General features: G+C 43.6%; 1 protein-coding gene across 4 annotated transcripts in view; it reads left to right on the top strand.

The window, feature by feature from the left end:
* Positions 1-1006: 1006 nt before the first annotated feature.
* MAP3K5 (mitogen-activated protein kinase kinase kinase 5) overlaps positions 1007-16366 on the top strand; it is a 166887-nt gene continuing 151527 nt past the window's right edge. For all 4 annotated transcript variants that reach the window (XR_006279992.1, XM_038395956.2, XM_043511057.1 and 1 more), the window contains exon 1: positions 1007-1421. Coding sequence is in view for 3 of the 4 variants with exons in the window: in XM_038395956.2 (XP_038251884.1) it covers positions 1013-1421 (409 nt within the window). In the remaining variant the exon portion in view is untranslated. The remainder of the gene's footprint in view (positions 1422-16366) is intronic.

Here is a 16366-nt window from a genome sequence, read left to right as displayed (position 1 = left end):
GGTAGGGCCCTAGTTACAAGCTTTTACTTTTTGAATCTCACCGTATACTAGTGTTAAATAATTATTGGCTGACATCCCCCCCCCCCATAGATTTCCTACAGCTTACACTGATACATGTAAAAATACACATAGCTAGCATCCCCTGAAATTATTTAAAAAAAAAAAAATCAAAGGCAGCCCAGCCAAGATCTGTTGAGGAGCACTGCCCGCAGACACCCCCGAAGGACCAAGCACAGCATGGAGCAGCAGAGGGCGCTGTGCAGGCAAGAAAGCGAATCGAGCGCTGGTACGAGCCCAAGAAAGAGCCTGCGACGTTGCGTACCGAACGCTGCCTAAAAAATGTTTGGCGCGGCTCTGAGCGCTGGGCGCAGGAATGCGGCTCTTCATAGTCCTGGGCAAGGGGAGGGAATGAGGGAAGAGCCGGGCAGCTCTGGGCTGCCTCCGGTGCGGTCGCTGCTGGCTCAAGCGGCGATACACGGTAGTAGCGGCAGCAGCAGCAGCAATCCCACAAGTGGCTTGGGCGCCGCCGCGGTAGGAGGAGCTGATCCGAGCGCCCGGCCCAGCGGCAGGGCAGCCAGTCCGCCGGAGGGAGCCGCGCGGGCGGTGCGAGGCGAAGGAGCAGCGTCTGCCCGGGAGGAGCGGGGGAAGAAGTGCGGTGACTGCGGGGAGGGGCTGTGCCCCGTGCCCGGCTGCCAGCAGAGCCGCTCGCCAGGTGCTCGCTTCCCTGCCGGTGAAGCCAGCCCAGCCCAGCCCAGCCCAGCGCGCGGGGGAAGGGGCGCGCAATGGTGCCCCTGGCAGGCACCCGGCGGGACTGCGCTGCCCTCCCGGCTCAGCGAGACCTCGGCAGCTGCTAAGCGGGGACCGTCTCCGCTTTCCCCGCCCAGCTGCGGGCTGCAGGAGCCTCCGGCGGCGAGGGGCAGGGAGAGCCCGGCGGGCGGCGCAGCATGGCATCTGCTTAGCTCCGGCGAGCGGCACCAGCAGAGCCGGGGACGCGGCGCGGGGCTCCGCAGGGATGAGCGACAGCAGCGAGGGGATCAGCTTCTCGGTGCCCAGCCCGCCGGGCGGCGGCTGCCTGCACCAGGAAGGGCTCGGCGGGGTCAGCCGGAGGGCGGACGGGGGCGCCCGGAGCCTCCTCCCCGCCCCGGCCTCGCCGCCAGCCGGCACCTACTGGAACAAGGACAGCAGCGCTGCCTGCCCCTCGGCGGGGACTGGAGCCCGCGCCAAGGGCGGCTGCACCAGGAGGACCACGGTGACCTACGTGATCAACGAGGAGAGCCAGGGGCTCCTGGTGGCGGCGGAGAGCGGGGCCCTGCAGAGCCTGCGGGAGGCGTGCGAGGCGGTCGGGGCCTCCCTGGAGACCTTGCACTTCGCCAAGCTGGACTTCGGGGAGACCACGGTGCTGGACCGCTTCTACAACGCAGGTGAGCGGCGGCAGCGCCGGCCTCTGCCCCATCGCCTCTCGCTCTGCTTCCTGCCCCTGCCCCGCTCGCTTCCCCCTTCTCTCGCTCTCGCTCCCCGGGGCAGCAGCCCGCTCGGGGAGCCGCCGCTCTCGCCCCTCAGCCAGAGCGTGGCCCTAGTTCTCTGCCTCCTGTGGGCGCCCCAGTGTACAGCTCCCCCGGGGAGCCACCGCTCTCTCAAAGGGCTAGGCAGTGGTGAGGTGTTGCTGTCGCCTGCTTGATTACCTGTTTGTGGGGTGCAGTCCGGACCAGAGAGGGGCTGTGTCACCCCAGTGCTGGGGCTGGCCGCAGTTTTTAGCTAACATGCCACATGCGGTCCATGTCGGACATAAGTTTCATCCAACTGGTGTAATGTGTCACTTACTGCCTCCAGCACTCATTTCACATTTTCTTCAGTGGAGTCAACTCAATTCAATGGCATTTTATTGGGATGACCTGCTATACAAACCTTACCACAGAGTAGGCAACAGACAGACTCCCCACATGTGATTGATTGGGGTAGGTGCATCCACTCAGATTGGGGTTACACACTGTGTTTGAGGTTCCATTTCCTAGACCATCCCTCATCCCTGGCCACTCCTGATCTGGTGGCAGGTTGCTATGTAGTACAATGCCATCTCTTCCCTTTCCTCACAGGATCAAGCCCAGTTTTTCCTATCAGATGTTTTCTATGATTCCTGACAGTTTGAGGAAATACCTTTCTCACACTTCCTGGTAGTTGGGACACTGGAGTGGAAAGTGTGTCACTGTCTCACTCTCTGCCACATTAGCTAGTTAGCGGCTCCTCTCCTTTGTCAGTGACCCCAAATTTTCTCCTCTAGTAATTGATTTTGTATTAGGTGAGAGCCTGCCTGAGTTTTGCATATTCCGCTGGGGTGAAGTCAACAGGGCTCTGGATGGGAATAAGGGTTCACTTGATGTAACTATATGATCAGGGCCTTAAGTAGTATTTTAAATTTTACAAAGCTTTACTTTCTTGGTGTTTTTATTCTTTTTTTTTTTTGAGCTATCACGTGGCAGTATAGTTTAAAACAGCTTGTGGTTGGTTCCATGTCTTGACAGAGAGATTATCTCTTGGACCACCATCTCTTCCATTGGTCCTTAAATAATATCCCTCAGGCAACTACATTGTTTACATGGAAAAAAAATTAGCTAACATACAATAGTTTCCTTTAATGTGATTTGGGGGAAAAGAAGGAGGAACTAATAATATTAAGCGCTCCACGAACCACCAAGTAGTGCTCTTTGCAGCACTGGTTGTTTACAGAGCACAATTTGGGAACCACCAATTTAAAATATCCATATAGTGTGTTCTGACTGTTTTCCCTGCTACTGTACCAGGTCACACTGGGCCTGATTTTCAAAGGTGCCGAGTTCTTGCAGTTCCCATTTTCTAAAGTTGGAGCTCAGAACTTTTGAAAATTAGGTCCAGTGTGAATATTTCAACAATTCCTTTGTGCTGACCCAAAATTTGGGATAGTCTTTATATTTGTATGCTTGGAAGTGTATACATTATATAGCAATTGCATAAAATATTCATGACAGATGGAATTAAACAGAACTACGTGTATAGAGTAAAACAGTTGCCAAGAAAGTCCGTGAACTCTGTGTTCTACCATGATTTACATACAGTCACAGTAGCAAATTTGAAACTATGACTTGCTGGCAATGTGTACAGTAAACTATCTGCTACAATCAGTCTGGCTCCACTAGCAAAAAAAATTTGCATATACAAGGCCCTCGAGAGCTTCTTGTGGTCAAATAAGTAAGATAAATAAGGGGGGAATAGCAATGGCTATCAGAGTTGTAAAGACTTTATAGAATCAGAATGATCATATTAAATGTTCTTTTCCTCTTATTTTACAAAAGGAGGGAGCAGTCTGACTGCGAGAGAATTTGGAACTAAGTTTTGACCACGTCTGTATGTGTTTGGAACACATTAGCTAAAATATTTACAATAACTTTTTTCTTCTGTTTTAAAAACCAATGCAGTAACAGCAGGTATCAATAATCGCCTCTGCTTCTGCAAATAGAGATAAGATAACTGCATATCCTGGCTGGATGGTGTGCCACTTCCACTGCATGCTCCTTACACATACATGTACATGCACATGCACACACACCGTTTCTTTGCAAGCCCCGCCACACAGGTTTTGGTGGGTTGTGGCGGGGTCTGCAGTAACTTGTGTGGCCTCAACTCCATTCTGTGGAACCTGGTCTTGATGGGAACTCAGAGACCAGGGCAGTTGGTCAATGTCAGTGGCAGTGTCAAATGGCAGTAGGGAGGCAAAAAGGTTCCACATAGACCTCTTTTGTCTCCATGTGCTGATAAAGGGACCAAAACACCCTGCTACACTGGAGTGGGTAAAACCTTGGAGTTGCCACTCAATTTCTCAGCATATTCCCTTGTAGGACTATCAATAGATTCCAGTACTTATGATTATAGAATGATAAATTCACTTTCCCTTCAGCCTCATGTGCCTACATTAGGTTTTCAAATTCAGATTATATTGAGTTTAGCATCAGAATTCCCTATAAGTGAGGCCCTGGGTAATGCTCTGCTCAGATGCCCATCCCCCCCAACCCCATGGAATGATGTGTCTGAACTTTTCTGGAGTACACCATCTTGTGTATCAGCCTCTGGATGCAAGGTGTCTGATAATTTGAAGCTGCAACAATCACTAGCTTTTGGGAAGGCTCTTGGGGCTTTTACTTTTCTCACTGGAAATCTCCTAGCTTCTGCCAAGGGAAGGAAATGTTTCTGCCATTGTATGCCTCCTTCAGGGCCTCTGGGTTACTGCAAAGGGAGGTGTCTTTCCCTTTCTTGTCCTTATCTAGCCCTATTACTATGAGACTTCCTTTCTTCCTGAAGAATTCCAGCTGCAGCTTGCTGCTCTTAAAGCTTTTCCAATTAGCATGACATTGACATGATTATTGACAACTTTATTGACCTCTGCATGGGTTAGAATAGCAGCCAGGAAACTGACTGACTTTATTAATTTCACTCTGCTACCCTTTGGCAAAACCAGCAAGGGCACAGGAGCATTCTGTCTGGGGACAGGAAGAGAAGATGTCAACTCTTTGTCTTGAAAGATTATCTTTGCAACAATAAAGGGCAGCAATGTGTTTGCCTTGTACACTGTTAGCATTATCTAACTAGTCAATAATTAATGAAGCTTAATTCATTGCAATTACTGAATGAGCCTAAAATTCTGTCAGAATTAAAATGAAGAAGTAACAAAAGGAAGCTATTGAATAATTCAGGCATGAAATTTAGGTTTAGTGTAAAAGATTTTTTATTAATTCTAGTTGGTCAAATCCTGATTTCACTGAAGTCAACAGGAGTTTTGTTATTGATTTCAGTGGGGCTAGGATTTGGCCCTAGACAAATACAAATGTTTTCTTCATTTGCCAACATTTTTATGGCTGACTTAGAACAACGCTTCCTCAGCTCTCGTCCCCTAATGCCCCTACTCTACTTGCGCTACATTGATGACATCTTCATCATCTGGACCCATGGAAAAGAAGCTCTTGAGGAATTCCACCATGATTTCAACAATTTCCATCCCACCATCAACCTCAGCCTGGACCAGTCCACACAAGAGATCCACTTCCTGGACACTACGGTGCTAATAAGCGATGGTCACATAAACACCACCCTATATCGGAAACCTACTGACCGCTATTCCTACCTACATGCCTCTAGCTTTCATCCAGATCATACCACTCGATCCATTGTCTACAGCCAAGCGCTACGATATAACCGCATTTGCTCCAACCCCTCAGACAGAGACAAACACCTACAAGATCTCTATCATGCATTCCTACAACTACAGTACCCACCTGCTGAAGTGAAGAAACAGATTGACAGAGCCAGAAGAGTACCCAGAAGTCACCTACTACAGGACAGGCCCAACAAAGAAAACAACAGAACGCCACTAGCCATCACCTTCAGCCCCCAACTAAAACCCCTCCAACGCATCATCAAGGATCTACAACCTATCCTGAAGGACGAGCCATCGCTCTCTCAGATCTTGGGAGACAGACCAGTCCTTGCTTACAGACAGCCCCCCAATCTGAAGCAAATACTCACCAGCAACCACACACCACACAACAGAACCACTAACCCAGGAACCTATCCTTGCAACAAAGCCCGTTGCCAACTCTGTCCACATATCTATTCAGGGGATACCATCATAGGGCCTAATCACATCAGCCACACCATCAGAGGCTCGTTCACCTGTGCATCTACCAATGTGATATATGCCATCATGTGCCAGCAATGCCCCTCTGCCATGTACATTGGCCAAACTGGACAGTCTCTACGTAAAAGAATGAATGGACACAAATCAGACGTCAAGAATTATAACATTCAAAAACCAGTTGGAGAACACTTCAATCTCTCTGGTCACTCGATCACAGACCTAAGAGTGGCTATACTTCAACAAAAAAGCTTCAAAAACAGACTCCAACGAGAAACTGCTGAATTGGAATTAATTTGCAAACTGGATACAATTAACTTAGGCTTGAATAGAGACTGGGAATGGATGAGTCATTACACAAAGTAAAACTATTTCCCCATGGTATTTCTCCCTCCCACCCCACCCCCCACTGTTCCTCTGATATTCTTGTTAACTGCTGGAATTAGCCTACCTGCTTGTCACCATGAAAGGTTTTCCTCCTTCCCCCCCCTGCTGTTGGTGATGGCTTATCTTAAGTGATCACTCTCCTTACAGTGTGTATGATAAACCCATTGTTTCATGTTCTCTGTGTGTGTGTATATAAATCTCTCCTCTGTTTTTTCCACCAAATGCATCCGATGAAGTGAGCTGTAGCTCACGAAAGCTTATGCTCTAATAAATTTGTTAGTCTCTAAGGACTCATATTTAGTTTGTGATCCATTCTGACCTCCAGATCCCTTTCCGTAGTACTCCTTCCTAGGCAGTCATTTCCCATTTTGCATGTGTTCAATTGATTGTTCCTTCCTAAGTGGAGTACTTTGAATTTGTCCTTATTGAATTTCACTCTATTTACTTCAGACCATTTCTCCAGTTTGTGCAGATTGTTTTGAATTTTAATCCTATCCTCCAAAGCACTTGCATCCCCTTCCACCTTGATATCGTCTGCAAACTTTGAGTGTACTCTCTATGCCATTATCTAAATCATTGATGAAGATATTGAACAGAACCAGACTCACAACTGATCCCTGCAGAAACCCATTCGATATGCCCGTCCAGTTTGACTGTGAACCACTGATATAAGTGCTCTCAGGGAAGTGTTTTCCAACCATTTATGCACCCACCTTATAGCAGCTCCATCTAGTTGTGTTTCCTTAGTTTGGTTATATAATGTAGGTTAAGAAACTTGTATGTTTATGTATATAATATATGTAAAGAAATTAGCTTACATCATGATTTTTAATTTTGAGAGAGTCTCTTTAAAATAGATAATGTATGAAAAATGGTGCAATCTGAGAGGACTGCACAGAAAACAACCTATTGGAGTCAACAGGCCAGTTATGTGAATAAGGAAGAAGTCACCTGTGTCAGTAAGGACTAAGAGCCAGATCCTCAAAGGTATTTAGGTTCCTAACTCGCAATGAAAGTTAATAACTGAATACCTTTGAGGATTTTTGCCTGATTGTCTGAGTAGAGATTTGGAAGATCAGGCCTCTAATCATTTTGGGAAGCAATACTCCTCACAGATAATACATACAAATCAATTGTAATTTCAAGCAGGAGATTTTATTTAGGGTAACACTGTTTCTTTTTCTTAATTCTTTGTCTCGGCCTTTTAGAATAGTTTGAATTTTAGGTGATCTCTGATGTAGTTTCACTTCTGCACTTTTGCTTATCAACCTCCATTGAGAACCTGGAGGAATGTTAAATAGCATCCAGTGTCGGAAGTAAACACCAATCATTAGCACTACATGTACAATAGCCCTTTTACTCAGTCTTGTTCGGCCATCTTTGCCCAGCATTCCACTGAAGTTGGTAAGTGATGGGACGCTAGCATTGTCTATACCCAACAAGTGAGTTTTAATTGCATATACCTGGAGCACTCAAGCAGCAGTTAACTGGTCTGCTTCAGCATTCCTCCCTATTCAGGCTAAGTTCCTTTTTATTTTAACAGAAGCTGAGTAATGAGTGCCAAATCAGCCTGTAAAATGAGTATTTGGGAACAGTAAGTAATATTGAGGTTACGATTTTCCTCACATCCCCCCTCCCCCCAAGCAGATTTTAAAGTCAGAAGGGACATTATTATAATCTAGTCTGACCTCCTGCAAAACAGACATACTGTGATGTGTATTTGAACTAATACCTGGGAGTGAGCAGCTGAAATTATGGATTCAGGTTGTCAAGAAAAACCACATTCAAACTAGATTAAAGCAGTGTTGCATTACTGTAGTTGAATTACAGCAAGTTCTCTTCATGCAGCTTAATTGCCAAGCAGTGCAGAAGTACTTCATGAATTAAAAGGTGAAGGCATATACAAATAGGAGTAAAATTAACAAACAATAAGATGGAGAAATATGAATATATAAACCAAAAATGCAGTATACCAGCATAAGGTGTTCCAAATGTTCCTTTTTAAACTAAAAAGGAAATTTGTAGAAAATGAAATAATTGTGCATTATATTATAATGGCTAGATCTCAGCACCTGGAGATCCTGTTGACTTTAATGGGATATATGAGTGCTCAGCACATGTCTGAAAATCAGGCCATAAGCGAGTAGACTAGCCTTGGCGTATATCTAGCAGAAGCTCATGTAAATGACTCATTTAGTCTTGCTTACCTATTTATTTTAGAAGACTAAAAATTAGGATTGATGGTTTGCTGTGAAGCTCTTTACAAAGTCACTTATTATTACACAAGCTGCATAATAACAAATGCCTCACAGTCTAGCCGAATGAAGAGCAAAATGTAAACAAAGAGCATACAAAGAAAAACAGATAAAATTCAATAATCTAGGGTATCAGGCCTACTCCCGTATGCCCTCCATGCATGAAAGTTTCTCAAAGTCGAGGTGAGTTCTGAGTGCAGAGTGCTTGCACAATCAGGCCCATTATTAGTAGCCCAGGAAATGTGCATTGCCTCATGCAGTTTCCTTTACATTGATGGGACAGTTCCTTATATTTGTATTTTAAAATCACTTCAGAGTAGGGCTAAATGTTTACTTGATTAGCAAAATAAGTTGGGTAGATGTGCTGAAAGCAATTCAGTTTTGTTATTACTGGGGGGGAAGGTCTTTCAAAAATGCTTTTATAAAAATACTTTATACTCTAAAGAAAAGTACTATGTACTGTCCTTGGATTGAGATGATGAGAAATCTTAAAGGTCCTTATGCTACAGGGCACAAGCCAAAAAGAAACTGAAGGGGGTTAGGAAGAAACTTCCCTGAGGACAAGTTTTCTCATTATGGTCCACAATGGGGGTTTCTTCAAATGGGGTTTCTCTAATGACCTGCAATGTAGATGTGGTCCGCTTTAGACTATGTTGCATATCCTTGACAAGTGCCCGCTGACTGACTTCAACAGCGGGTTACTGGCTCTTCACCTGGCTGATGACGATGCTATCAAATGGCTGGGCACACTGCGCATACACTTAGAGATGGGGTTTCTTGTATCTTCCTTTGAAAGAATTGGTACTGACTGCTTTCAGAGTCAGGCTATCTGGACCACTGGCCTAATGCGGTAAGGCAAATGCCTGTGTTCCTATTTCTTCTCTGCCTTGCAAGGTTTTCTGACTACGTTTAACTTACATTAACTTTTTTTGGTGGATGGTAATGTTATTTACATAGGAAATGTAATATCTAGATAGCTTCTTTATACCCAATGTTGCAGAAAAATTGATGGAAAATATGGAAATAAATTATATAGTGACTAATTCAGGGATTCAAATTATATAGAGTCATTTATTTTAAAAAGTCTCCAGACTAAACAATGTGACTGATGTGTATTTTGCACTTGGGGGGAGGGATAGCTCAGTAGTTTGAACATTGGTCTGCTAAACCCAGGGTTGTAAGTTCAATTCTTGAGGGGGCCATTTAGGGTTCTGTGGCAAAAATTGGGGGACTGGTCCTGCTTTGAGCAGGGGGTTGGACTAGATGATCTCCTGAGGTCCCTTCCAACCCTGATATTCTATGCAAGTATCTCATTGTAATCTTATGAGTGTATGCTCTGGAATTTTTTCCTGGCTTTAGCTGCTTATTTTTGAAACTTTTGATGTAATAGCAAATAGTATTCTTGTTCTTGGATGTCTAATCCTCCTTTTAACCCTAGTAAATTGTATGGCTCAATAATATTCTGCAATAGTAAGTTTAACATGTTAATTAAATAATGATACTTCCAGTGCAAGCTAATCTAATCAGACATACCAGTACTGAGTGAGGGTCAGGGAAGGAATTCCCCATAATGGCAACTAATGAATAAAGCAAGTTGAGTTCACTAACGGCTAGAAAAGTAAAACTGAGTTGGTCTAGTAGCAGTGGTCTTGTAGCTTTTACAGATTTTGGCTGGAAACTTGTTGTCAACTCTGTGGCTTAAAAGCAGTACTGGAATGTACTTTACTTGGGGATATTTGGCATAAAGGAGCAAATCTTCAAAGACGCAGTATAGTCATGTGGTGAAACTGAATTTGCTTGGAAGATGTATAACAACATTTCCTCTATACCTTGCATAGTTTGCTATGATTGCACAGTGCAAGTCTTTACAAGGACATCAGACTGAAGAAAATCAGTACTGATCTAAATTCCTGGGCAGCTTTTCTGATAGTATTTTGTTTACCTTAGGAGACACTGAATTCCAGTGATTCCTTCTTTGGCATACTACCGACACTAGAGCTTATCCAGAAAGTTGGCCAATAAAGTGATTTATATCTGAGTTTAAGCTTTCCTGGAATTCTGACACTTAATGACACACCAGCTCTCGCTTTCTGCCCTTGAAATCCAAAGAACTGATGCTCTTAAGAGCTAAATCTAATGTTCTTAATTCCTAGCAGTTGACTTAATGTTTTTCTCAGAATAAAAATACATACTTCCCACAATATTGGCTATTTATAGTAGCAGTAAAACAGCCGAGTTGTAATTGCTACCAGTTCTCAAAGTGAGGCAGCATGGCATGGAAGTAAACAATTACCCTGCTCACCGTTCAATTCTCTCTACTTCATGGTTTTATTTTACTGATGCAAAGTTTCAGACATTTGAAATGCTGCACTCTCCACCTGTGATTATGCAGCATTTGTTTACATTGCTATATTTTAGTATTGGAACATGGTCTTTTCTGCAGCAGATGGAAAAAGGGGGCAGGGGCTGAATCACTACCAGTACTCTGTGGAGTCATGCCAAGACTGGCTATGGTAAAATAACAGATCTGATTACAGGGTCTATGGCAGAAAGAGCTATCCTGAAGTATTATTATTTTTGTTCATTTTCTGGACTGAGAAGGGCTACCATAAACCATTCCCCATCTAGGGTTGCTAATTTTGGTTGGATGTATTCCTGGAGATATGATCACGTAATCTTTAATTCCTGGAGACTCCAGGCCAATCCTGGAGGGTTGGCAACCATACCCCCAACCCTTTCCCATTTCCCCAGTATCGATGGGACTCATGTTGAGACAGGTTATGCTCAAATAAATTTGCTAGTCTCTAAGGTACCACAAGAACTCCTGTTCTTTTTGTGGATACAGACTAACATGGCTGCTACTTTGAAACCTGTGCTTCTGCAGGGGGTTAGGACCAAGAGATGCTGACTGACTGAAAGCACTAATAACACTGTTGCTCTGGCGAGTAAAGCTGATGACTCAGGTCATATCCCCACAAAACATTACCGTTGCTGCTGCTAGGTGTCATGGGTACAGGCCGATTACTTGCCTAACTAAGTGGTCTGGTTAAGGTGGGATGGAGCCCAGAGAAGAGAAATGGAGGTCTGAAGAATCGCTTCTGGGAGAAATCAGCTCCCAGTTGTAAAAGCCACTGAACCTCTGTGTGTTGAACTGTGAGTCTGAGAGATGAAGATGGATAACATTTTAGACTGGGATTTCCAGAGAGGGTTAAGGCAATTGGGTGCCCAACTCCAGACTCCATTAGGCCCCTTTGCAAATCCCAGCCTAAATCTTAAAACCAATTTGTGGACACTTTAGGATACATCTTAAAGCATAAAATATAGATACTGTCCAAGTGCTTCAGAAAAGAATGCCCCATACTTCTGAAAAAGGGGTACTTGTCTGGGTTTAGCTCAGTGTGTTTCAAAGATGGATCTAAAAATACTGTAGACCCACAGTTTAATTTGCCTGCTCACTGAGAGAGCTGGTCAGGTAACTTGTGAAGAATATTACAAAGTGTGGGATTTTCAGAAATTAACTAGTTATTCACAGATAAATCTGCCATTGTTTGACCAGCTCTAATTGTTATAATCAGATGAAGAATGTCCCCCAGGTTCCAAGTGTCCTCTTGCTATATATGCATAACTTACACTAAGGCTACTGGGACTTGCCGGTATGTGTTCTGAAGAGAATATATCCCATCTACTTCTGCCACTGCTCTCTGCATGAGCTGCGAAGATGATGGAAGTATGGGGACAGTATAATGTGCAGTGGAGACCTAGGTTCTATTCCTGCTTTGCCACTAGCCTGTTGTATGATCTTGGGGAAGTTGCTTGCCTCTTTATGCCTCTGTTTCCTTCACCCCATCCCTTTGTTTAGATTGTAAACTTCTTACTATGTGTGTGCACTGTACCACCTAGCATAAAGGGACCTTGATCTTGGTTGGGGTCTCCAGGCACTACTCTAATAATCATAAAGATGAGTCAGTAAAAGCCTGTTCATGCAATCCTTAGTCAATCAAACCTCCTGTGATACATCTGAGATCCTTGAGTAAAGTGTATAGATTCAGACTCTAATTGGATCATAGACGTTGGAGATAGAAAAGGCCAAATCTCTGCAAGTGTGTAAAGTGCAATCGCATAATAGAGTTGACATTTGAGCATGGTGTATGAAATATTTCCCTCCCCTTTATTAATACATTGTTACGTACTAAAATGCCAGGAGAAGTGCTGCTCCATGGAACTATTGCTGCCTCTTAAAGTACAGTATAGCCATAAAATTATCAGCATGAGTCTCTAAAGTGTACTTCCCAGAAAACTGGGCAAAGCTAGTTGCAATTAATTTAGGCTTGAATAGAGACTGGGAGTGGATGGGTCATTACACAAAGTAAAACTATTTCCCCATGTTATCCCCCCCAACCGCCACTGTTCCTCAGACATTCTTGTCAACTGCTGGAAATGGCCCACCTTGATTATCACTACAAAATGTCCCCCCCCTCCCCCCGCTGGTAATAGCTCATCTTAAGTGATCACTCTCCTTACAGTGTGTATGATAACACCCATTGTTTCATGTTCTCTGTGTATATAAATCATCTCCCCACTGTATTTTCCACTGAATGCATCCGATGAAATGAGCTGTAGCTCACAAAAGCTTATGCTCAAATAAATTTGTTAGTCTCTAAGGTGCCACAAGTACTCCTTTTCTAGTTGCAACAGTAATTTTTACTTTCAAGAGTAACATAAAATGAACATCCTGCCTTCACCCACCCCGCCCCCCAACGATTTTGACGTTATACTGTTGCCACTTCTCTAGATGTGACTGGCAAGGGTGTGTGGCAGATGAAAATGACTCCTGACCTTACTACAGTCATAACGAGACGTTTACTTCATTTTTTAATTTTAAGTTTAAATATGCTTATGAAATATAAAAGCACAATACAAAAGGAGCCTGAATAAATGTAACAAATGATAATAAGACAACAGAATAAAAAAAATTCTATTATAAGAGGAGTGCAGTGTATTCCTATATAGATTTAAAAGGAGCAAATAAGAGGCTGAAAAGACCTAATAAATCTTTTAGAATCCTTATCACAGCCAATGCATGACTGTTCTCTGCAATGAGTTCTCCAGTGCACTGTTCTCTTTTAAAGAGTAAAGCTATGACATACTTTCATGGAATATTATCCTACAGTGTGAGCTCACTGTTAAGAGAAAATGTCTAGACATTGTTAACATTTTATTTGCTTAGTTTCATTTAATTTCTCTTGGTGGTACCTTCTTCAACCACTCTGAACAATTCTTTGTTTTTAGAAGTACTTGTTCTTTTTGCCTACACCATTGAAACAACAGTGTGAAGTGTCCTCCTACTGTAAAGAATCAGAGGACCATCCAGATGTTTTTTCTGATGCCAATAAAGGAGTTCAGTTACATGGCTGGGAATGCTTCCGTGAGCCAACAGATCAGTAAGCACCTGTCACAAGTCCATAATAATTTGTGTTGAACTGCAGACCAAGTTTGACTAGAGATAAACATTGGTCATGTACATCACAGTATCTTCATTCGTTCTTCTGTAGACATTAAGGGCATAAAGAACAGGTACTTCTAAAAACAAGTTTATCCCTTGATACAAGCAAGTGTAGCTCTTGTTTAAGTCAGTAAGAGCTGCTTATTATTAGCAGATCCAGAGCTATATGCCAGGGTTGTATTCCTGCCCTCCCCACCCTTCAAACCATCCCTTTAAAAAGCAATGGCCAAATTTTTAAAAGATATTTAGGCACCAAAATATGTGGCTAGGCACTTAGTAAGATTTTATAAGTATCTTTTTGTGCCTAAATATCTTTTTTAAAAAAATCTGGTCCCAAACCCGTTCTGGGAGTCACCCTGGAACCTTATTAGGACTGAATTAGCTGATGGCTCTTGAAGATGATGTGTTCTGGCTGAGTGAGCAGTTGGGTATTTCTTCACTGCAGAGTTAACCAGGATGCTTATTGGAGCATTGCCCATAACCTGGGTTCTATCCACACACACACACAGCCCATTCACACAAGTTTAATGGTGCTTTCATCATGGGCTTTCTGCCTTGTCTCGGGCTTAGGCTAAAGCCTGAGTGAGATGTTCACTTGGGCTGGTAATCTGCCCATTTTGCAGTGAGGGCTCAGGATAAATTATTTGAGCATTGATAATTCCCCTTGTGTGCCCAGAAGGACAGACAAATCCCCCACAATTCACTGGAATGGAATCATGCAGCAGCTCAGCTTACTTCAGCATGCAGAGCTATGGCCTATGCCCCCAAAAGTCCTAGCAACACATAGAGGTGAGGGCAGCACCAGTGAAGACTCAGTAACTCGAGTGTGGCTTTGAAGTATGGCTTCTCGCACTTGAGTGAGGCTAACCCAGGTGCTGATCACCAACATTTAGTCTGCAGTGAAAACAGACCCTTTGCTTACAACTCTCTTTCTCTCCCAAATTCTCACTTCCTTGAATTGATTTTTATGAACAAATAAAAAATCCTACCCACAGTCATGCTCTTCCTTTGGAAGAGCAGAGAGCAAACAATCTTCTGGATTTTTGTGGTGCGCTATCTTGTGCATCTTTTTCGTTTTCTATAATGCTCACTAGAGTGGTATCTGAGTTCCCCGAACTTCCTGCAGGAACTGTGCAAATGTATTTAATGTTAGATTAGTTTTAACTTAAACATATGTAGACTGATAGTAAACGGCATTCAGGAGTGGGCCCAATGACTTGGCATTTTATATGTTGAAACTTGGATCTGCCTTTGGTCTCTTGCTCCTTGGAGCTCATGCAGTTTGTGGAGGTGGCATGCTTGGCATCCAGGGAGAAGACCAGAAGCTACTTGTTGCATGGACACTTCTTTGCTAGCCAATCCACAGTTGGAACTAGTAAGTGTTTGCCAGATACCTGGAACGAAGAGCTGGGAAACTTTCCAGGTCTCCCTAGGAATAGGCTTTGGTCAAATTCAAGCATCATAAGAAAGATCTTTGAATCCCTGTGTGAAGTGCAGTCAAAAGAATTAATGAAGTTTTATTGATCACACTGGGTAAAAATAAATGGCTACCATTGTAAATAATCCAGATAAATGTAACTTTCTTTAAAGTTTACATACCTGTGTTCATGAGATCCATTGTATTTTTCGCTTCAGAATCAAACGCTTTGGTGCTTCACTACAACTACTATTTAATTTGGTATTTGGATAGCTAATCCTATAACATCCATCTTATTTAAAGCCTTTACAGTAGCCTTGCAAAAATCATAATGAAAATTACTACCCCCAGAACAAAACCTACTTTTCTAGCCTGATGATCATGATGAAGAAAGTACTAAAGGCAAACCAGACCTGTTTTTTTTTTTTAATGTACTTGTGTGATGAGTAGAATATTGCAAGGCTGCATTAATGTTTTGCAATGGGAGGACAACATCTCTGTAAGGGGTTGACATGATTGTCAAAGGCTTTCACTTAAACAGCAGCCTGTCACAAGAATACTTTCAGGAATGCAGGAACAGAAAATGGTGGTGGTGTTTTTTTAAGACGAGGTAACCTGAAAGGTGAGTGGTTTGGTTGCTTCCATTTCATCATTGCTGTCTGAACTTGTTTTCACTTTGAAAAAGGGAGCATTAAAGTTGAAGAATTTCTGATCACAAATCAGAGAGGGGAGATGACAACAGTGGGGAAAATGGACATTATAAATATTTACTCCTGAGGGAATTCTGTGCCAAAAAGTAAAAAATTCTGTGCACACAATATTTTAAAGTTCTGCATATTTTATTTGTCAATAAATAAATGTGGAGGCTCCAGCATGGCAGGGGGAGCACAGGCCACTGGCTGCACGGAGATGGGAGATCACCCTGCAGTCCTCCCCCGGGACATGGATTCGGTGGTGAGGTTGCACCAGACGCTTACACAGCGCAAAGGCTAGATCTGCTCCTCCATGCCAGGTACATCAAGCTAGTAAGTGAGAGGGACAGAGTCTCACACATATGTCCAGCCTTGGCCCCGATCCAGGTGTGGGGCAAGCAAGTTCAGCCTGGCAGGATCCAAGTGTAGAGAGGTTGCGTGGGGGGGGGATCC

The sequence above is a fragment of the Dermochelys coriacea genome, chromosome 3 (genome assembly GCF_009764565.3).
Source record: "Dermochelys coriacea isolate rDerCor1 chromosome 3, rDerCor1.pri.v4, whole genome shotgun sequence".
In the NCBI taxonomy this organism is placed as follows: domain Eukaryota; kingdom Metazoa; phylum Chordata; order Testudines; family Dermochelyidae; genus Dermochelys; species Dermochelys coriacea.
Note: the sequence above shows the minus strand (reverse complement) of the source record. Positions and strands in the feature narration are given on the sequence as shown.